Source organism: Macrotis lagotis, chromosome 7 (assembly GCF_037893015.1).
Source record: "Macrotis lagotis isolate mMagLag1 chromosome 7, bilby.v1.9.chrom.fasta, whole genome shotgun sequence".
Classification (NCBI taxonomy): domain Eukaryota; kingdom Metazoa; phylum Chordata; class Mammalia; order Peramelemorphia; family Peramelidae; genus Macrotis; species Macrotis lagotis.
Window position 1 is genome coordinate 196,556,017 of NC_133664.1, and position 24,300 is coordinate 196,580,316.

A 24,300-nucleotide genomic window follows, 5' to 3' on the forward strand; every position below is an offset into this window, starting at 1 on the left:
AAGTTCCAACTACCAATATAGGTCAGTATATGATCTACAATTTACAAATCTTGGGAATTGTTTGAAGCACTGAGAAACTAAATGACTTCACTAACACAATAAGTTAAAGTAATTGAGTAATCAAGAGACAGGTAAGAAGAGACATTTCTCAGTTCCAAAAAACCTATTTTCAGTCAAATGTATGCAATAATAGAAAAAGAAGAGACAACATTTTTTTTGCTAGTCTCATGTGAATGCAACACGTCTGCCCATAAGTGTTGGGTCATTTTCTTGAGGTACAATCCTGTGAAGCAACAGGCTGTGTAGACAAAAAGGAGATTTAACTCCTTAAGGACTGAGAGAATGTTAAACCACAATACCAAGTACCTGTCTAAGTGCAGAAGGGATTTTATTAGATGGTTGGAGGACTCTGGTCACAAGAGACAAACTTTTGATAGTGAGGCCTTGGGTTTCATGTATGTGGAGAATTGTCCTGCCCCCCCCAATATGCCCCTTGATTTTTCAGTGTTTCCAATCCTAGAGAATACCTAAGAACAAACTTCTCTTGAATGAATTTGATTTGGGACCTTATCTCACTCAGCTGAAAAGTTCTTTCATTCTTGTGTTTCATTCTTGTTCTATTCTAATTTATAGAAAACTTCCTCAATTTCTCTTTACTGTTTACTTTGATAAAGATGTATATTAGGTATTTGTGGTATCCTTCTTGTAATTAGTGTTTGAGATTTGAGGTAAGCTAAGTCTTGAGTGGATGGGGAAAGTGATGTTTATCATAGGAACTTGACTACCAATATTTCTAGTGGAGTTGATGAATATAATTCAAACCCATTATTGCTTTTGGAGATAGGTGAAAGAAGGAACAAAAACCCAACCATGAGTCTCCTCCCACTCCTCATAAAGCAGAAATTGATTTCTTTCTTGTAGAGGGATCAGCCAAATACCAGATCACATATCTCTCCTGTGTCACATGTGATCAATTATCTCTATATTTATAGAGCAATATGTTTATATACACACACATTACATAATGTTTGGGTACTGTTGATTATCTGAAACAAGCAAATCCATATTTTTTTCTTTATTAAAAAAGGCCAATTGCTTAGTCTTTTATTAAACAAAAAATGTCAAATCTTCTATGATTCAGTGACACTTCTTTATTGTTCCTTGGATATATAACTAATTCTTAAGGACCTGCTCTAAGTCTAAGGACATGAATGCCAGAAGTGACATTCAGTCTCTACATATTACAAATAGATATGTATAGTAACAATTCCAAGAAGACTTCTAAGAACAAATGGTAGTATCAGTCAGGAAAATGTTAAAAAATGTATGTTACTCATTACTTAAATTAGTCAAATGTAACAGCATTGCTATAATAAATAAGTGTGCTAAAATGGAAAAACTAGGTACCAGATGCTGGGTAAATGGACACAAGACAGAATTTTAGTAGCTGCAGTGAAAGTACCATCTGCTGTGTCTTTCCTACTTTACTTCACAGCTGCTCTGTGGAAAAGTGCCAATGATGGGTGGCAAGGAGGGTAATATACTTCAGAAAGAAAAGAGTAAGGAGCTGCATATTCTGTAGAAATGGCACATAACTGATAATTATCACAAAACTAGCCATCTTGCAAAGGGAACATGAGTTGAGAAAGAACAGAATAACAACCTTAAAGCTGGGTGCAAGAAAATAGATCTTTTGTCAAGGCTCTTCTGCCCATTTCTCTAAATTATAAAGGTCAGATCTTTAATTCCAGATCTTTTTCAATTGCCTGATGGGGTAAAATTGTTGAGAAGTGAAGCATATGTGCAATTTCCAGGAATTATGCCAGCATGATCCAGTGGAAACAACATTTGACTTGGAGTGAGAAACCTAGGTTGCATAACTGACTTTAAATAACAGGTAAAATTGCTTTATCATCATCATCATCGTTGTTGTTGCTGCTGCAGCTGCTGTGATTGTTATCATTATTATTAGGCAAATAGCATATAGAGAGCTGGCCTACAAATTGAGACAACTGGGTTCAAATTCTACCACTAACAGGTAATGAGTTTGTGCAATTCTGGGCAAGTCATTTAATCTTATTTAACCCAGTGAAGGCTTGCTGATCTGTGTCAGGGGTGGGGTGGAGTGGGGGAAGTTTCCTCATTGGAAAATTCCTCATATCAATGAAAGCATAGGCTGTCTGTACTAAAATATATGTATGTTATTATCTTGCTTCTGTATCACCAAGACCATATTATATATATATATATATATATATATATATATATATATATATACACACATACATATATACGTATATATATACACATACATACATATATATATACATACATATATATATAATATATATATATATATATATATATATATATGTATTTCAGGTTGGTAAGACCATAAAATAGCATTCTGTTGCCAAAGTCTTTTAAATTCCTTAGTTACCACCATGCTCCAATGAGGAGTTAGAGTAGGACTGGAGTGGAGTAGTCCAAACCTTTATAATATTTCTTCTTAGTCTATGTTCCTTCTCATCTCCAGTGAATTCCTGAACTTAATTTTCCCTCCCCCAACTTGTTTCCTTCTGAAATATCATGAATAATGACAAGAATTACTACTTTACCTTCTCTCTCTATGCGAATATGAAACCCATCAAAGGCAGTGGGTGGCTTTGGAGGCAACCAGTTCAATATCATTTGCACAGGAAAATAAGATAATGGTGCTGATGTTGATTTCTCATTTGGACTAGCAGTATTATTATTTTTATCTTCCCTGGGAAGAACACTGACAAATTCATCTTCACTTTCTGGAGTTACAGTTTCACTATTCCACCAATATGGCTGGAGTGTTGTTTCCTCATCGCTACTGTTAAAATCTGGCCACCCAGAAGAAGTATTGGCTGAGGAAATTTCAGGAGGATCATCTGTAAAATGAAGTAGTTTTTCTTTTTCAGTGACATCTGGTGGTCTCAGGAATGATTCCTCTGGAAAACTTCCACTCTCTTCTTCCCAACTATTCTTGTTCAGGTTTATAATTCGAACAGAGATGTTTTGAGGTGGGAAAGGAGCTAAAAAGAGAGAAATTGCATTTAAGTATATTTTATATATCTTATTTCAATAAAAATCCAATCAATTAATGAATTAAATGTGAAGAATTTATGAGAAACATTGGCAGATCTATTGTAAAATCCAGTTGCATTTGAGCATATTTGAACTCTAATGTTTTTCAAAGATCCTGAAAATCACAATAACTGTAATCTATTAACATATCATCATACTTGTTCCTTTTCAAAGACATTATTTTGTGATAATATTTTTCTTCAAGTGTTAATTTGATTTTTCTCTTAGCAAAGTAGTGCTAAAAAGGACATTAAAAGAATTTATCATCTTAATTTTAATATGGAATAATTTCCTAGATCCATGCCTTTTGTAGAGAAAGTCTACACTATGTAAGCTGTTTGGCAGTTAAGAAAATTGCTTATGTTGACAGATAATAGTCTTATTGCATTTTGACTTGATGATACTACACTTTGAATCTTGAGTTTAGTTCTGAGTTCAGCTGTTAGGAAAGATTTTGTTAAATTGTAGAGAATAAAAAGAGAAGGCTACCAGGATGGTGAAGGACATCATGCTTATGCAATGTATGAATCAATGAAAAAAACTAGGAATATTTAATTTAGAAAAGAGAAGGGAATGGCAAGTAGATTACACATCCATGAAAGATGTCTTGTAATATTTGAAGATCTATCACCTGGGAGATTTATTCTGTTTGGTAACAGCAGAAAGGACCAGAAGCAATGGAAGGAAATTACAAGGAGATAAATTTAATTACTATATTAGGGAAAATGTCCTAAAAATTAGAGCTATGCAAAAGAGCACCTACTTGCAAGGTAGTGAGTTTTCTCTCTTTGGAGAACTTCAAGCAAAAATGGAAGAGCCACTTGTCAGATATAGGACAGACCACTGAGGTCTCTTACAACTCAAAAATTCTGTGATTTTGTGCTTCTCCCAGTTTAATACTTATTCTCCTATTTCCAACTGCTTCCCTTTTTGATGCAAACCATGAGTTCATTAATTAGGTGAAATTGCTCTATATTGGCTAGACTGTAACTGAAAAGAAATAAAATAGTAGGCTAACACACAAACATGGGACTTGATACATTTACTCATTACAAATAGACACAGCTATATTTATTAAATACAGTTAGGACTAAAGTATGTTAATAATGCTATAAATGCACTTTTACTCAAAATCCAATTTTCTACCTTGGGAAAAAAGCCTATACTAAAATGCTTTCTTTTATATTCAGCCTAGGAGAATGTTTTTGTGAAATAGTATAATGAATAGTTTGTTTTTCTGCCACTCCTAAAATACTTATTTATTTTTAAATTTCCTTATAATATTTTATTGCATATTCCATTATGTTCTTTATCCTTAGATGCTAACATAGTAAACATATGGCCACTTAAAGTCTCACAACTGTTATATATTAGCTTGTCCTTGTTTAAAATTTACATGGAATATACTTCTTTTAAACTAATAGAAAAAAAATTTAGATTATTATATAAGTATTAGCATAATAGTTTCCCTAGTACTAGAACAGAATTTATATAAAACAGAAGCAGAAAACTGTGAAGAAAATGTCACATTATGCAATCCTTGTAAATTAAATCATTTGCTAATTTTGTTTTTCAGAAAACTCACCTGTTCTGTGTTGTTTGGGTTCATGATTTATACCACTATATTCCACCAGTGTGCTTTTGTTAAATGTTGCCTCAGATACTAGCTGAAAGGTAATATTACTATAACATATCCCAGGAAGCCAATGATTAAAAACTGTTTTACCTTTAAAAAAATCTGTGGAGAAAAAAATATATCAGTTTCTAAATTTGGCACTCAAATACACTTTCCAAATTTCAACACAAGTGAACATCATTTAGAAAAGCACATGTAAGGGGTATCTAGCAGAGGAGAAGACCAAAAAAACAAAAGGCGGTATAGGGATGGTAGGGTATTTCAAATTTCACTCAAAACTCTTCACCTGGAATTCCTATGAAGGCAGGGGAAAAGAAACATAAATCTTTAGTCTATAAGTATTTGAATGAATGTTGAATAGGTAGGATGAACTAAATAAAGCAACTATAAAAATTTCTTTCAAGTTAGGAACTCAAGGGATTTTTTAAATTACTTCATTTCTTAGTGACCAGCAATTACATAGGCATCATAAATCCTGAAACTCATGTTTTAAAACTAGTCTCCTGTCAGGCAGAAAAGGGGAAAAAAGGATTCAAAATTTTTAAAAACTAAGCTGTTATTTGTTATGACTGCTATTGTATCAATATGAACAATTACTATAAAATATATTTCAAGTGACTAGACTACAGATGTGAAAAAAATATACTCAGCACTTAGTGCAATGGCTAGCATATAGTAAGTGCTCAATAAATATTTATTGACTTGACTTGAATTATGCTTTGTTCAATGGAACAGGATAGTTAAAGGGAGTAATGGAAAAAGCATTGTGGATTTCTTGATGAGTATATTCTTTTAATGTACAATGCTTCTCCCTCTTTATCATTATCCTTTGCATACCTTTTGAATAAAGTACAATACCCTTTCAAAAATAGTCTCCAGTCAAAAAAACTAACCTTCTAAACACAAGTGATAATTATAATTTCAAATTTATTTCTTTGCATTAAGATCTCCCAATTGACTTTGCCTATATGACCTATATGTTGTGACTATATTAGATAAATATCTGAGGCCAATTTTTTTCTTCTTGAATAATGTCTTCTGTGAATTGCTGCTCATCTCTACTAACGTGTTTATTAAGTTGTTATTACTGTTTTCTAGATTACTAGGCTAGCAAACATATTCAGGCAATTTTCTCTCTTCCCATCTTTATTCAGTTTAAAGCTATCATGGTTAACTTTAAACCATGGTTAAGAAATCCAAATCCCATTCTAAAGCAATCTCTTCTTAGCCTAAATCTCTCTCAGCTTTTATTTTCAATTCACTTCTTCAAACGGCTCCATTTTTTTCAATTAGAATTTTCTAATGATAAATTAATTTATTTTTCCCCAAAGCCTTAATCTCTACCAAGGTATTCATAATCCCTAGGAATTATGAATTAGATGCCTCGAAGGGGTGCCTTTTGTCTTCAAATGAATCACCAGGGGTGGCTAGGTGGCGTAGTGGATAAAGCACCGGCCTTGGAGTCAGGAGTACGTGGGTTCAAATCCAGTCTCAGACACATAATAATTACCTAGCTGTGTGGCCTTGGGCAAGCCACTTAACCCCATTTTCCTTGCAAAAACCTAAAATAAATGAATCACCAAAGGTGAGTATGGGTCTATCACATTTGAGAAATTCAGGAAGTTCTCTGGGGAAGAAGAACCCTTTAGTCTTCAGACTGAGTTGACAAATGGCTATCTCTGTATCCTTCTTCAGGAAAATACCAACCTGCTGCTTCTTATTTTTTCTTCTTGTCAGTATTATATTAAGATATCTTTCCTGGTGGCACTTGTATTTACATATACATACACACACAAATATACATTCTCTTGATAGGTTTAATTCATTTGACTCTTTTTTTTATCATCTTGACCAAACAACAAAAAGTCAGCTCAAAAAAGTCAGTTTAGATAAGAGTCAAACTAACTCGTTTTTAGAAGAGATAGTCATATAATTAGTCACATACAGCATCACATATGTGAATAGACTGTTGTGGTCTTAAGGATTTAAAAGATAATGCTGAAATTCAATTATATAAATTTTATTTCTTAGACTCTGAGTAAAATATTGAAAAGGAGCACTCTTTTTTTAGATTTTTGCAAGGCAAATGGGGTTAAGTGGCTTGCCCAAGGCCACACAGCTAGGTAATTATTAAATGTCTGAGATCGGATTTGAACCCAGGTACTCCTGACTCCAAGGCCGGTGCTTTATCCACTATGCCACCTAGCCACCCCAAAAGGAAGGACTCTTGAAGACAAAAATGAAAAGCTATTTTTTTCTGACATCAATTATTTGGGGTCTACTTAAGGACAATCTACTTAGAGGAAACTTTTTTGTATGCTAGACATCCCCATTAAGAAAAAATATCATTTTGTTCATTATTGCAATAACTGAGACTTTAATATATTTGATATACAATGTGTCCATACAGATATTAGATAGACCGCATGACTCCCAAAGGAAAATTCATTCTATTTCATTGTCATACTCCATTCAAAATATTTTATTTTACTGGTTTTTCCACAACAGTACAACCCCATACTTCTGAAATAAGATTCTAATAGTATTGAAAATCTGTGGAAAAAAACAATTTTTTTCATATTTTTTCAACCAGTCTAAGTTATCATGCAGTGTAGAATTCTTATTAAATTAATGATATTATAATTAATACCAAATCATTTGACTTTTAATCTTCATTTTTCTTCTTACCTTTGTATAACATTGTCCGGAAGTCTTTGCCTTCCCAATAACTTATGTTTACTCTTGTAAAAACATTATATTTTTCTGGATAATGAATTTCAAATAGGACTCCTGTTTCAGGAGAAGGCTTGTAATCATAAATAGAAACGCTGGTGACAGGAAGAGGCCCTACAAAACAAAATAGAAAAAAAAGAAGAAAAGAATGGGGGAAGGATAAAAATAAAGAGACCATGCTAAAATACTATTTAATAAGATAAACTACACTTATCAGAACCTAATATCATTATGTTCTAGGAACACTGAAAACTTCAATGATCATGAGTCAAATTTTATTCTTAATCAACATCCCTATCCCTTATCTTCTGTATTTCTTTTTTATCTTTTGCTTTTTATTCTTTTCAAAGTGCTATTACATCTATTTTTAAGACTGGATTTATATCATCCAGGATAAACACAGGAACTTTGAGCTACACCTTTTTGTTAACCTGGTCTGGTTCATATTTCCTGGTGGTCATTCATTCTTGGGTGCTCACTACATTAATGACAAACATTTGGCTTATCTTAACTTAGTTCAGAATTTCTGAGATTAAGAGATGTGCTAGGCTCAGCTATCCATTAACAGAGATTTTATCTATCTATCTATCTATCTATCTATATCTATCTATCTATATATGTGTATATATATATACATATATATATATATATATAGAGAGAGAGAGAGAGAGAGAGAGAGAGAGAGAGAGAGAGATACCTCCATCACCACCTCATCTATTGTTTCAACACTGTGAAGCATGAGGAAGGTATAACTCTGAGTGTACAGGTGGAATTATAAAGGTTCAGAAAAGTTAAATTACCTGAAAAGGGTCTAAAGTAATTAAATAGCAGAGATAAAGAATTGAATGTAAGTTCCTGATAGAATTCTTTCCACCATACTACCCAAAATCATTGTACTGACATACAAGTAATGTACATTAAACTTTGGCTCCAAAGTCAAAGGTTTAAATTAGCCTTCTATTTTTTTTTAAATTTGACCTTCAGCAATTATTTCTCTAATTCACCTATAATAAACCTCAAACCACCACAAGACAGGAACATCATAGAATATCAGTATTCATCTCTTTTTCTTGAATAAAAATCACATTTTCCTAATAATTTAGAATTATATAGATGAACCTGTTCATACATAATTAGAAAATGAAGCCTAGAGTTAAATGCTTCCTCCTTTGCCACTAAGATGCTACTTCCCCATCAAAGTACTTTATTTCTTTGCTCTGTATCACTAGTATCCATCAAAGCCAAAGTCTAGCACTATTTTCACATGTTCTTCATGATTATCTTGTGCTACAAAATGATACCTTGATTTATTTCATAGATACTTATTTATGTACATGTGATCTCCCCTGATAAAATGCAAGCTTCTTGAATTTTTCCTTTGTAATCCCAGAGGCTAGCCAAGATTTATATCCCAAGCCTAACCATAAAGATGTTACTTAATAAAAATATTTCCTGATTAAGTGATTAATTTTATATACTACTATCACAAATTAAACTACCCTTATAAGTTAATAAAACAGGAGTAAATCCTGAAAAATGAGAATTGAATCATTTTACTTATTTTACAGTTATTTTGTAATATTTATATTAAAAGTTTAAAATAATTTTAGCAAAATATTTATACTAAAAATTTTCAAATAATTTTAGTAAAGAATAAAAGTTTGGGATTATCTCATTATCAGTGGCTAGGCATATTAATGTTGCAAAGTGATCTCACTATTGTGTGAAAAATTTATAATTATAATTTCAAAATCACTAAAAGACATACTCTTTGATCCTATTGCTACTCATATATCCCAAGGATTTCAAAATCAAAGGGAAAGTCTTAACATATACAAAAATAACAAAGAACTTTAAAGTATTTTTTCTATAAAAAACAGAATGATTGAACAAATTCTGGCATATGAATATGATTAAATATTATTGTGCAGTAGAAGTGATGAATGTGAAGAATTCAGAAATTCTTGAAATGTCTTGTTTGTACTGAACAGATATAGGACAAAGTAAAGAGATCAGCTAAGTAACCCAAGGGATTAGAGCCCTGGGTTTAGATTCTGGAATCAGTGAGTTCAAATCCAGCCTCAGACATTTACTAGCTGTCCAAGTCACTTAATACCATTTACTTCAGTTCTCAGAGACAAGAAGCTGGAGAAGAAAATGGGAAACTACTGTAGTATCTTTACCGGGATAATTCCAAATGGGTCACAAAGAGTTAGACATGAGTAAAAACCATTCAACTGCAGCAAAAAAAAAAAAAAAAAAAAAAAAAAAAACAGATGGTGAGCACAATAATGTCACGTAAAACAATATTGAAAGATTTTAGAATTCTGTCCAATTCATTTTCCAATTATGATTTCAGGTGACTAAATGTTAAGGCATAATCCCTATCTCTTGGCAGAGAGTAGGTAGTTGATGGATGTAGAATGAGACACACATTTTCAGACATGGGCAATGTTTTGAATTGTTTTGTTTGACTGAACTTACTGGTTAATAATAGCTAAAACAACATCGTGTTTTAAGATTTGCAAAGTTATTTGCAGTTATTATTTTATTTTATCCTCACAACAACCTGGAACAACAATCCAATTTTATATATGAGAAAATTGAAGCAGACAGAGGTTACGTAACTTGTCCAGGGTACCACAGCTAATAAGAGGCTGAGACAGGATGAATCTAAGTCAGATTTGGGCTCCAGGAACAGTGATGTGCCTCTGATGTCAAACTCAAATAGAAACTGACCCCAATCATGGGATATTGACTTAGAAAACCACAAATTAGCATTATCTATGTTTTGCATTTCTATTTATTTTTGTTCATTAAATTTTAATGGGGTTCAGATTAATGGGGAGTATGTTGGACATATAGGTTGTGAGTTTGACATTTCTGTACTATACCACCTAGTTTGTGTTAACTAGAATGAGAAAGGATAGTGCTTGGGAAATTACTAATTAAAAAAAGAAAATAATATCAATGTAATACTTTAATGCTTGCATTTATTAGCATGAAACCCAAATTCATAAAGGAAAAACTAGCTGAAATGTAAAGAAAAGCAGAGTAACACAATGGGTCCTAAATAAATATTTGTTGATTGAACTGAGTTAAATATTAAATCAAATCATTAATTAGGAAAGCCCTCTTTGAGGTATTTGATCTGGAATTCTGACATGGCGTTGAGAAGCATTTTTTCCTTCCTAACCATCATTCCCAGACTTCATCTCAAGTTTTTCTTCTGGTCTATTCCACTGAGACCACTAGGGTCCTGTACCCTATTTCTGGACTTGCCTTTCCCCCCAGTTCTTGGGAGGACAAAGACTAACTCATCCCATTTCCTAGTATAACTGAATCTATGGTCAGATTCTTCTCTCTAATACCATATTCCCATCTTGGCCCTTATTTTTGCTCGGGTGAAATAATCACTCACATAAGATTCAAATTAAATTTTGGCTTGGGTGATTCACTTTAATTCTGGGAGTTTTGAGGACTGACTATATGAAAAGTCACAATATCTCTTTATATTCCAAATCATTTAGGGATTCAGGCTAAATTTTAAATCAGTTGTTTGCATTAGGATTTTCTTAAAAGCCATACCATTTTCACTGCAATAGTTAGAGTCATTTATATAAGTGATTTGAATATATATAGATAATACAGAATATTTTCAAATTAAAATTAATTATCTTGAGCTTGATTTCAGTTTTGGTTTAACTGAAGTAAACAGGTACCACAGATTTCGTGAACTCACATTTCTTCTCGCCCCAAATTTCTGCTATCCTTTTGATTATTCCAGCAGAACCCTTGAGTCACTTGAAGTGCCTTCATGGAACCCAATATAATTTCTAACAAAGTTTAACTGCTGACTCTTGATCTAAAAGCACCAAAATGAATGCCAATAGCAAAGGGTTCTCACAAAAGAATAAGCTTTTATTTTCTACCTTCTCTGTCACCAGGGTTCTCTCTGTATGACAGAAAGGCTGCCATCTCTCTTTTTTATAGCTTAGGGCACAATGATTTTAGATCAAAGCTACTGTCAAATATTTGAAAGTTAATAAGTACTATAATAAGAATGTGTATATTTAATTGTCTTCTATTGTTTATGCTACTCCAATCTATTTAAATTTTGAAACTGAAAGAATTTTGAAATCTCTACTTGCTTGTTTGACTTTTTCCTATTTCTGTCAACTTGCAATGAAATAATTTCTCATTTTCAGAACTTCAGACCTGAGCTGAATCCAAATGCAAATACTTTAATACAATACTTAAAACCCAAGAAACCATGCAGTTATTAAGTGATGCATGTGAGTCTCATTAAATTTTCAGATTACAAAGAACCTTAGGAGGGAATACCTGACACAATGACTGACAGCATCAGTATCCAAAAAGATATGAACAGGCTAGAGCATTATAGAGAATCTAATAAGATGGCATTCAAGAAGGATAAATGTGAAATCATAGTCAATTTTTCATAATGAATTCCACAAGTATAAAATGGAAGAAAAAATTTGAAAAAGACATGGCGGATTTTAATGGGCTATAAGTTTTTCTGATTCAACAGGGTGATACTGCAGACAAGAAAGTTAATTTGATCTTTTTTTCATATTAAGAATAGAGTACTTTTCTGGAAATACAAAGTTCTGTTTAGCAGTATATTGGTAATTATGTAACAACTGGCTCTCCTCCATACATATATATACATATATATGTATATACATATATGTATATACATATATATATGTGCATGATACACTTTTAAGTATAACCTGCTTTAGTAGCATTTTCTCCATCATTCCTGTATCACCATTATTTATTCATGCCAAGGTGGGAAACAAAATACATAAGACTGAAACTAAATAAGTTTAGCAACAATACAAAATTATGTGCAACATATATTTTGTAAAATATTTTCTCTGAGATCTATCCTAATAATGCCATAAGAAACATAAGATAGGCATCATTTAACAGTTTCTTTTTAGCACCAAGGCTTAGTGAAAGAAAAAAAATTACTTGGTCTTATATTGAGGAGTAGGGTCAAAAATGTTTCCTTTTGCATTACTAGTTTACTTGTTACACTACAGGTATTGAAAATAGGATTAAGATTTGAAAGATATAGGTTATAGGCTTGGTCCCGCCCCTAACTAATTGTGGAATCATGGGAAAATCATTTAATTTCTTAGATGTTAAATGTTAAAATCTTAAAATTAGGTGGTTAGACTATTTAATGTCTAACTTTCCTCCAAGTTCTAATGCTCTATATTTAACACAGATGAGGCTATAAAGGCTCAGTACCAGCAGTATACAGATTTGGTGAACCTCATTCTGGAAATGCCTAATGACAGGGAACAGAGGGTCTTGGGTCTCCATCTCAGAACAGGCATTTTGAAACTATTTTCTGCCTGCTTATCAGTGTGAAGATGAGGCCTTTTAGTTGCCTGCAAAATCAGAACTGAATGTCTAAACAAAAGGCACAAATCAACCAAATCAATACATCAATTTGGCTGGAACATAGAGGACACAGACAGGAGCATGAAATATGGCTGATGACAGGATATGGAAGGTCTTAAATGCCAGACAAAAAATTTGAACTTTAATTAGTAATAGAGAACCACTGAGAACATTTTGGCAAAGAAACAACATGATCAGAATTATGATTCTGGAAGCAAAATATGGATTTGGAATAACTTAAAGTAACATTGTCTTATGATTCCTATTTGTGATTCTTGGCCTAGGGGATAGACATCCAGTTTCCTATTCAGGAAGATTTGAGTTTAAGTCTGGTCTCTGACAGGCTGTGTGACCCTGAGCTAGGCACAACCTCTCTGTATGTCAGTTAAGTCTCTAATTGTGTAAGCTGCAAGCTTTATTGGTGGAAGGAGTTTCTATATAAGGAGCTCCCTACATTAAGGAAATAACAGGTTCCAGTTCCTCTCCTCAAATATTTACTTTAGTTTCTAATACTACATTATATATTTTCTCCACTTCCTTTAATGTTTATTTATTAAAATGGGGAAGTTGTTGGGAAGATAATTCTGTAACATGTACAGACTAATTACTAAATTTCTTATTTACCATATTATTTTAAGAATGAATGAATGAAAAAAATTAATAATAATAATATCTAAAATCTATCTAAGGACTACAAAACACTTTGTGATTATCCTAATTTTTATCCTTATAATAACCCTGAGAAGTCTGTGCTATTTTATAAACTGAGAAGTAATCAGAGATTATGGGACTTGCCCAAGCTGGATTTGAACTGAATCTATCTTAACTCCAAATCTGGTAATCTACTCATTGAGTCATGTCTATTTAACATACACATCTAAAATCCCCTCAAGGAACTTATAGCATATATGAGAAGAATGATGATCAGAGAAGAATATTTGGGGTTTTACAGTTGAAGATACAGTGAGGAAGAACCCAAAATGAGTTGAAATGACCTACCTTTCCAAGGAGCAATGAAAAAGTCAATTTGACTTTTGTGAAATGAAATTAACTTTTTACTTTATTTCAATGTATCCTTTTATGATAATAAATTAATAAACAATTGATAATCCATTATTTACACTTTTAAGGCATTTTCACTATGCTGTGGGTGATAGCACTTTATTTAAGATCAGGCTCATTGACTCTATGAAATTTTGTACCAGCAAGTTGCATGACACCATTATTCTTGTGGATGTGCCATTTGACCCAAAACTGTTCTTTCTCTCTAAAATAACTATCTTGATCTAAAATAGGATTTTGTTCAACCAATTGCTCAGATTAAAAAAAAAGCAATTGGGATTCCAAGCAATCAATTTTTTTATTATAAAATTAACAGTAATTCAATTAAACTGAAAAAGCATTTAAATGCCTGCTAGTTGCTGTGTATTAGGACAACTTTGAAACCATCCTGCCCTTGGAGGTTACAGTGATTTAGAGAATACCTAGATAAGTAAATATAAGATATCAAAAATAAATATAAATTCCTTTTGGGAAGCAAGGGACAGAATATAACCAGAAGAATCAGGAATTGAGCCTTGAAGAGGGCTGTTGTTCTGAAAAAGTGAGGAAGGATAATATTATAGGCATAGGATATGACCTGTATGAGTCACATGCCATATGCAATGAATTTCTGATGGGTGAGTTAAGCTGGAAAAAATAGTATTTGAGGGGGAGTAATGTGTAATCCCCATTATAACCATGCTATGAAAGGCTTTAAAGGTGAATTTTGTTCCCAGATGCAATGGAGAGTCAGTAAAGCTTCTTAAGCAGGACAGGATCATAGTAAGACATGTGCTACTGCAATTAAGTTTTGAAAGAGGAATTGGAAAGGGGGAAAAAACCGGGAAGTTATAAGACCAATTAAAGAATTACTGTAATTATTTAGGTAAAATATGATGATCTGCACTAGGTTTGAATCAAGGGGACATATTGAAGAGGTAAAATCAATAACATGTGGCAAATGAGTGCATATGTGGGATCAGTCAAAGTGAGGAGTCAAGGGACATTCAGACTTTCCAAATTATGAGCTATATGTTCAAATAAAATAATTTTATTATGAAATCTCTATGTACAATTTTGGGGTGTCTATAACTATTTCTTTCTGCAAGAATCCATTATTAAAATGCCAAAATATTCTCAGATATGCCAGATGGCTGTGAATCATGGAACATAAGGACTAAAAGTTGCAAATGACCCAGAAAACAATAGCAAGACATGGTAGATTTCAGTAAGTGAAATAGATCTATTAATGATGGTTTGTACACAGTAGGTATTCCTTACAGAAAAATATCATTGAGGATATGAAATAATAGAAAAGGAAGTAGACTAATAATTCCATGAGAGTAAGACCTGATAAGTAGATAGTGTCACACTGGTAGAAATGAAATATCAAAAGAATCAAAGAAAAAAGCTTTGGCATAATGTAAAACTACCTCATGGAAAATTTTATGGAATGCCATAAATGACTATTGCTGAAGTTGAGAATGGGTAATAATTATAAAGGATAAGGATTGCTGGTTTCCATCCGAATAATTGGAAAGAGTGATTTTATTAATGGAAACACAAAAAGTAGAACAATAGATGAAAAAGTATTGTATTATTTGGGTTCCTGACCTTTGACAACAGAGGTTAATTAGTCTGTCAAGAACAGTTTTCAGCAGTAGGAAATACCACCAAGATTATTCTAGAGTAGATTCCTTAGTCATAAAATCATCACTGTCCTATAGGAAGCCACAAATTATCATGGTCCCTACCTGATGATCCCTAATTTTCATGGAACATGAAAGGACATAAACATAACATAAAAATAGATGTGTTGATTGGTAGAGGTCTGATGCCTATGGTACATTGCATAAACAATAGGAACTTGTTAGATTTTATATAAAATAATTGCTCGATCAGATAGAGATATTTGTAATATGTTACAACCAAAGTGCATTGAATTCTAGGAAATTTGTGTTGTCTTCCTGCTATTCCTCACCACATGTTCCTTTCTTTTTACTTTCTCTATATTCCTATCTTACTATTCTCCTAATACTTTGTTTTTTCCTCTTCATATTTTAGCCACAGATCATGCTGAAGTTTGAACTGAACTTAGAGAACAATTGATCTAACTTTTTCATCTTAAGAATGTGAAAACTGATATTTTCTGTTACCAAAGAACTTATTTTCAGAATTAGGCCTAAAATCCAGATATCCTGGCTGGGTCTACTGTCTTTCCACTTCAAGCAAATTATTTTTGGCATGCATTTATATGAATATGCATCTAAAGAAGGTACTTGGTGGATCATACTGAGGAGACCACTTACTTGTTAACACAGTGATTGATCTGGCTGGTTTGATCACAACATTTGCATTCACCACCACCAAAGTAATTATGTAATAAAGACCATGATAACTGGCATTGAAGACCACAGGGGCAGGCAGTGTGTTGTTAAATTCCTCAAACTGGAAGAAATAATTCTTAGATTCACCAGTTATCTTCACAACATATATAGATGATGAACTCACGACATCTGAAGCTTCCAGGGAGACAACAATGCTGTTATCATCTTGGACAGTAACATGGAAAGATGTAGCATTCTGTTGAGATAGAAAAAAAGAAAAGAAACATAAAATTCACACTATCATTTATATTCATATGAATGAAGATTTTTACAATTGGATTATGATATTGAAAACTCTAATTGGATTCCTACAATTAGGAAAAATACATGAACACTGAGGGAGTTGAACATAATGCCAATAACCAGAATCTTTTTGTGGTTTTACACTGTTTGCCCCTTATAACTTTAAATTATCTCTTCCCTTACATACCAGTGGTATTTGATTTTACATATGAGAGAATCTTTACTATGATGGAAGGTTTTTTTAAAATTTCATTTTGGTAAAAGGAGAACTTTAGAGTAGTCCAAAGTTCTAAATGAAATCAGTACAATGATGCAATTTCCCAGGAAAATGTTTTCTCATCCCTATTTCTCATAAGGAGGAAGACATTCTCATTGAGAAACTGCCTTATTTAAGAATCAGTGCTCTCTGTATAATAGAAGTTGAAAGGCTAAGGAGAGACAGAATTGGGAAAAAGGTCAATGATTTTTGACCCATCTTCTGAGATAAGGTTTTTCAGGTAAGTTAACTCACAAAGATAATGGATTTTTAATGATATAGTGAAAGGTAGAATCATGATTGATTGTACCTATGTATTGCTTATGATCTACTTTCTAGAATAATCAGGAAATCTGGATGGAAGAATGATTAAGCAGTCAGGGAACCTTGACTGAAGAATAACTAAGGTATTAAGCAGAAAATCACTTTCTTTCCTGACAGGTACTTAACAATAATAATACCTTATATTGTAAAAGACTGTCACTTACAAAGCTCTTTCTAATATAGTACCAGTTTTGATCATCAAAACAGACCTATGGGATAAGCAGGATGAATATTGTAATTTCCATTTTTGCAGATGAGGAAACTGATGCCCAAAGATCTGTAACTCTGAGATCACACAGTTAGAAAATGGAAGGAATAGCTCCAAAAGGCAATTCTTCTGACTATCCATTTTGATTTAATATATCAGTATTCTCTACCCCCTCTTTTAAAGAAAGGTGGGGGGGGATCTTCTTTAAAGAGGTCCCCTGGTCAGCCATCCCTACATTCCCTCCTTTGTCTTTCCATTTTTAGCTTTCTTTTATATATTGTCTTCCCACTTTAGACTATAAGTTCCTTGAGGACAGAATTATCTTTTTTATTTTATTTTTTTCATATTTTTATCCTCAAAATATTGGAGTGGAAAAACAAATAACAGAAAAAACAAAAAGCAAAAAACTATATCAGGAAGAATCCTTCAGAGTTTGACAGACCAAATCAACAGAGCTAGAGGACAGTTTAGTGAATTAACCTGAAAAATATGATGCAACAAAATACCTTGGCAGAGAGTTTAGTACATGATAGTCACTTAATAAATATTTATTGATCAAATAATATTTTTATCAGTGATTTGGTTGAAGTTATAGATGACATGCTTATCAAGAATGCACATTGCTATAAGAAACTATCTTTTCACTTAATGAGAAGAGTAAACATTCAAAAAGGTTTTGACAGTTTAGAATATTGAACTAAATCTTGTAAGATAAACAGTAACAGATACATATATTATTGTAAAAGAAAGGCAGCATACTATAGAGAATGGAAAGCTAATATTGGAGTCAGGAAGAACTAGTATCAAGTACCACTTCTGACATATATTGACTATGTGACTATAGGTAAATAACTTCACTTCTCAGTGACCTAGGAAAATCTCCTTAAGAATATAAATTGTGGAATAGTTTCCAAACTGTATTGGCAGAAGCAGTTTGTTTCCTAGGAATTACCTATATTCGACTAAATCTCAGGAAAGGGGAGAAAAGGGAAAGGAAAGAAGGAAAGAAAAAGGAAGCAAGAAGAAAAAGGAAAAAAGAAAAGAAGGAAAAGGAGAAAAAGAAAGGAAAAGATGGCAGAAAATCTTAATAAAACATTTTACTCCATTCTAAGAGTTGGAAGGGTGTAGAAGAACATCAAAAATTTTTTTTAAAATGGGATTATAGAACAAATAATAATAAAAACAAACAAAAAATCCCCAAAAGTAAAAGAACCCTTCAGATCTGGACAAACTAAGCTAAAGCATGCTTGGTAAACCAATCTGAGAATTATTTGTCCCCTCAAAAAAACGAAGAAACAAAAAGTCTAACTATCACATTACAGGATTTAAGAGAATGGGATAAAACATATTCTTTACTTGAATACTAAAAACCACTTTAATAAAATCATTATTTCAGATAAGGGAATCTAAAAGATTAAATAATTACCAAGAAAGATTAACGAAAAAAACTTGAGTATTTATGATTAAAGTTAACTTAGAATATTAATTAATGTCATTATTAAAATACATTCCCTGAAGAGCAAAGCATTGAACTGCTTAAAGGAAATGCAAAAAAAAATATTCCTGTTATGTATCACACCAATTGTAGGTGACTTTAGCATTCTTCTATTGGAGCTTGAGAAAGCTAACAGAAAGATAAATAATAAGAACACTACAGATTTGAATAAAAGGTTAGGAAAAGCGAAATTGAAGTATATGGAAAACAGAGAAAGGGAGTATTAGTATATTTCTTAGATTCACATAGGATTTTTACATGCAAAGATCTTTTACTAGTACATAAAAATCCATGAAAATATAGAAAACTTAAAGATAATATTTTTCAGATGATAAAATAACCAAAGAAATATTTAATTAAGAAAATATGAAAAAATATTGTCTTAAAAGACTTTAAATATCTTTATCTCTATGGGTAGATAATATGAATTTATATAGATATTTTTACATACATAGATATGCATATATATATGTATATATATATATATTTGGGTCAAAGACAAAACCATAGAAACCTTATTATATTATTAGAGGTAATAATGCTAATGATAGAATATACCATACTTTATGCAGTAAAACAGTCCTAGGAGGGAAATTGTAACTCAAAGAGAAATCAGAGATTACTAAATTGTGAAATTTGATATGCTAAAAATTATAAAGGCAATAAATTAATAATGCAAAAATTATCAAAGGAGGCATAAAAGAGGATGAGGAAGGTAAACTGCTTAAACTGCATAATTTTAAAGATAAGGAAACTGAAACTGAAGACTAAGTACCTTGCCCAATATCAATGTGAGAGAAAGCAACAGAGTTGGGACTAACACTCAAGTGCTCTGATTCTAAATTCTGTATTCTTTCCACTTTACTACAAGAAATAAAGAATTACAATATTTTAGAAATGAACTAATAGACAAAACGAAGAACTTTTCTGAAAGTATTAGTAAAATATATGTGCATATATAATGATTATTAGTTCATATGATCTTTTAAAATAAACAGGTCAACAATTAATCTGCTGTTTCATGTCAGGCTGCCAAACACTGAGCTCAGTGCTGGAGACAAAAAGACAAAAAACAAAAAACAAAAGCACCCCTAAAAAAATAAAATAATCCCTTCTCTCAAGAAGTTCACAGATTAAGGAGTGAGACAACATCCAAACAATAATGTACAAGCAATATATACACAGGATAAAATAAATATAATCTCTGAAGATGGTATCAAGAGAAAAACAGATTACAAAAGTAAATCATGAGAAGGAACAAACCATAACAAATGGAGAGGATTTTTTTAAAAAAATAATCAGAAACAAGCACATCATTTTGAATGTCAACAATATTAGAAACTTAAATGGATGTAGTTTGGGGAAAATATAAAATTAGAAAATTAGAAAATGGAGAATAGTAGAAATGTCAGTCTTAGGATGTGAGCAGTCTGTGCATTAATTTACACGAAGAGAAACTTTGTAGAAGTAGATAAACTTACTATTGAATGGAATCAAACATTTACAGAAAAGAGTTCTTATGCCACACAAATTATTTTTAAAAATAGAAATATTTGATGTGTTTTATATCTATAAGATTTCCCTTTCCGTTTTCTCCCTTGGATTTACTATACAATGCTTACAACTTTGGATGATTTATTTTTTATCTTATTAATTTACTGATATGGTTTTTAAATAGCAAAATACAAAGAAATTCACAAAATCACCGCATTTCTTTATAAGGACAATTAAATTTAGAACAAAAAAAATTCCATTTGGAATAATGACAAAATGTCTAGCATTCATTCTAATAAGACATACAAATACAATTATAAAAGACTGTTTAAAGAAATAAATATGGAGCCAAATAATTAGAAGGATATTTATTGCTCAAAGTTAGGCTTCCCCCAATGTAACCAAAATGAGAATTGTATTTAAATTAATTTACAGATTTAATCATATACCAATTAATCTTCCAAGGGGTATTTATAGAACTAGGAAAAATAATAACAAAATTCATTTGGATGAATAAAAATCTAGTCTAAAGAAAGATGATGCTGGTGGCTAGGTGGCATAGTGGATAAAGCACCAGCCTTGGAGTCAGGAGTACCTGGGTTCAAATCCGGTCTCAGACACTTAATAATTACCTAGCTGTGTGGCCTTGGGCAAGCCACTTAACCCCGTTTGCCTTGCAAAAACCTAAAAAAAAAGATGATGCAAAAAGTAGGAATGAAGGGAAACTACTTGCAGTTATCAAATTATAAGAAGTAATCATGAAAACTTGAAGTAGTTTAAAAAATAGAAAAGTAGATCAATTAAAAACACTTGATAAGCAAATAATGAGATAATTAAGGACAGATTCAAGAAATTTCTAATTTAAAAAACTTTAAAACTGAAAGGATAGTAGTAACCTTAACAGAAATAGAGAAAGTTAGAAGGAAGGATTTATTGAAGCAAAAAAATTAGTTCCATTTTGTACATATTGAGTTTGAGATGCCTATGGAACATATTTTTAGGTAGAAGTGTCTGGCAGGCAGTTATTAGGTGGGACTAAGAAGAGAGACAAGAAAAAAATAAATAAAATTAGCAACCAATCATCAATAGGGATTTATCTAATCACTTCTATGTGAAAGGCACTGTATTAGTAATTAGGGTAAAATGACCTAGAAAAATAAAAAAAGGAAAATATCCCTACTCTCAAAGTGCTTAAAATAATTCATTCAATAAATGGAAGGATATAGGCAATGGATAGAGCATTGAACTTAGAGTCAGGAGAATGGGAGTTCAAATCTGATCTCAGACACTTGACACTTACTACGTGACCTTGAATACTTTGCATTCAGGATTCTGGATGCAAGTTGTCCTGATTCATATCTGACCACTGGACTCAGATGACTCGGAAGGAGAAAATGAGGTGAGTGACTTGGCACAACCCAAACTCTCACTCAAATCCAATTTATGGGCTTGTTATATCATCCCCTTCCTGATGTCATGTTCTTACAAGAGCGAAGAACAAATATCATTAAGCACATACCAAGTCCCAGGCATTGTGTTAAGTGCTTCTACTAGAATCTTCTGCATAGAAGTATTTTTAAACTTATGGGTAAAAATAAGAACTCAAAGAAAAAGAGAGGAAAAATTAATGAAGAGGTCTCAGAACAGAATCCATACACAGATGGGCAGAACATAAATTCATTCATCAAGAGAGCCTGAAAAAATGCAAGTAGGTAGGAAGAGAATCAAGAAAAGCACAATGTCATTAAATCCTGAAATAGAGCATCCATATAAAAGTGAGAAAAACTTCCTTTTGGTGAAATCAAGGATTAAGCAATTAAGAGAACATCGGTAACCTTAAAGAATGTAATTTTGTTTGGGGTGGAGAAGTTTGAGAAATTGGAGAAAAGTACAGATGGTTTTAGTCTAGTAAAAGTGTCTTTTTTAAAAGAAGAGTGAGAGAGATCTGGACATGTTTGTAGGCAGCATAAAATGAGTCACTAAATAAATAGAAAATTAAAATTAGTATGAGAAGGAATAATTGAAAGGTTAAGCTTTAGGAGTACATAGAAAGAGATGGAACAAGGATACAGGTAGAGGGGTAGAAAGAAGGGACACATCTTCTTTAGAAATTGAAATAAAAGGGGACAGCTAGGTGGTGCAATGGAAAACTCCAGACTTCCTGGAGTCAGGAAGACCTGAGTTCAAATCCGACTCAGACATTTAATAATTACCCAGTTGTGTGACCTTGGGAAATCCCTTATCCCCATTGTTTGCCAAAAAACCCCAAAAATGGAAATAAAAGAGGAATGAAGGAATGAATAATGGGGACTGTTGAAGGAACTTGAGATGTATAATTGGAGAAAAATGAGAACTAAATAGGATGATCTATTTTTCATTGTAGAATTAGAGGTAAAGTACTCTCCTGAGTGGGAGGAAAGGCAAGAATGGTGTGGGTGGCTTGAGGAGAAAAGAAAAATTTAAAAAAAAATTACAGAGAAGTCTTTGGCATAGAGTTATTTTGTTGAACTTCTAAAAAAGATAGGAACTCCAAGAAAGGGTGGAAAGAATGAAAAGTAAAAGGATTGGTTTACAACAGAGAAGACTCAATGGATCATATACATTTGTTGTTTATTCAGATATCAAAGCTGTGTGATATTTTCCATTATCATTTATATAAAATCATGTAGCAGCAGAGAAGATGTTGGCAACATGCATTAGAAAGGACTACAGCCGCCATAGGAGCAGGAGGACCAGAATTTGAGGAGAAAACAGTTTAAAATTGAACTGCTTAACTTAAGGTCAAGATATTGTAAAGAGAGGAAAGAAAACCAGAAGAGTAATGGATTAGAATGTAAGGAGAGGGGGAAAAAAGGAATGTAGGGAGGAATGAAATGGCTACAGATCAAGATAAAAACAAAGAATATATCAATGAAGAATAAGGTAGAATGGAAAAAAGGAAAAGAGGGCTTCTGAAAGATAAGATTTATATAAATAGTATATTAGCATGATTAAAGATGTTTCCCAGGCTTTTTCTTCTCTAAAAGATTTTCTCAGGATCCTCATTTTCGAAATATTCATTTAAAAGCAAGCAGAGAAGCATTGTGGGATAGATTCTGTGTCCTGAGTCATAGAGCCTAGCTCTTTATGCTTTCCCTTACTCTATTAAATGGAACTGGTTTTAACACTTCAATTTCCAGGAAAACACATAACCACAATATTAGTTTTCCCCTTCTTTGAGTCAGACAACTTTTTTTGCCCTTTATGGGTGCAATTCACCAATACATTATCCCCACTGCCTAAAGGTCCCCAAAATATAGTAAGGGTTAAAAAGTCACATAGATTTTTCCTCTCAATGAGTGGTCAAGTGGACTGTAATTCATGGGTACCTCCTCTTATCCTCTGCTCTCCCTTCCCAAAGTCTTTTCCTCTCTTTTATTATCCCACTTCCATAAAAATGTAATTATTTTAATAAGTAAATGTGTTCTTTCAACATATGAAGAATTGACAGACAGGAGTAGAAATATGATCACCTGAGTCTAACTTGATTCCTTTCCATAACACTGACACAATACTTTCTTCTCAATACACTAAATGAAATATCCTAGCCTCTGCCTATAAAAGAAGGCAAAGCAGTAATATTTTGAGTAGTTATAATTAATAAGTAATTTCCCATTTTAGCTTTGGTATAATTTATAATTTTCATCATCTCATTGAACAAAAGAGTACTCTCCTCATGCTATTTTGTTATAAGAGATGGCAAGAATAACAATCTTATATTTATATCTTATAAATGAATCTCAAAAACATCATTGTCTCTCAGAACAGCTGTAAAAAGACATTATGTATTTTGTTTCATCAAGTAAAAAGATTCCATTCTTTCTAAAGGATAGACTTTTTTTAAGTTTTAAATTGGGGTATGGTCTTAAGGAAATATCATTAATCTTTTGT

At 32.2% G+C, this 24,300-nt stretch overlaps 1 protein-coding gene across 1 annotated transcript in view; it reads right to left on the reverse strand.

The window, feature by feature from the left end:
- PTPRO (protein tyrosine phosphatase receptor type O) overlaps positions 1-24,300 on the reverse strand; it is a 235,431-nt gene that overhangs the window by 112,984 nt on the left and 98,147 nt on the right. The window contains exons 2-5 of the mRNA XM_074194368.1: positions 16,273-16,546; positions 7,439-7,597; positions 4,700-4,852; positions 2,619-3,062 (exon numbers count right to left, since the gene is read on the reverse strand). Coding sequence (XP_074050469.1) covers positions 2,619-3,062; positions 4,700-4,852; positions 7,439-7,597; positions 16,273-16,546 — 1,030 coding nt within the window. The remainder of the gene's footprint in view (positions 1-2,618; positions 3,063-4,699; positions 4,853-7,438; positions 7,598-16,272; positions 16,547-24,300) is intronic.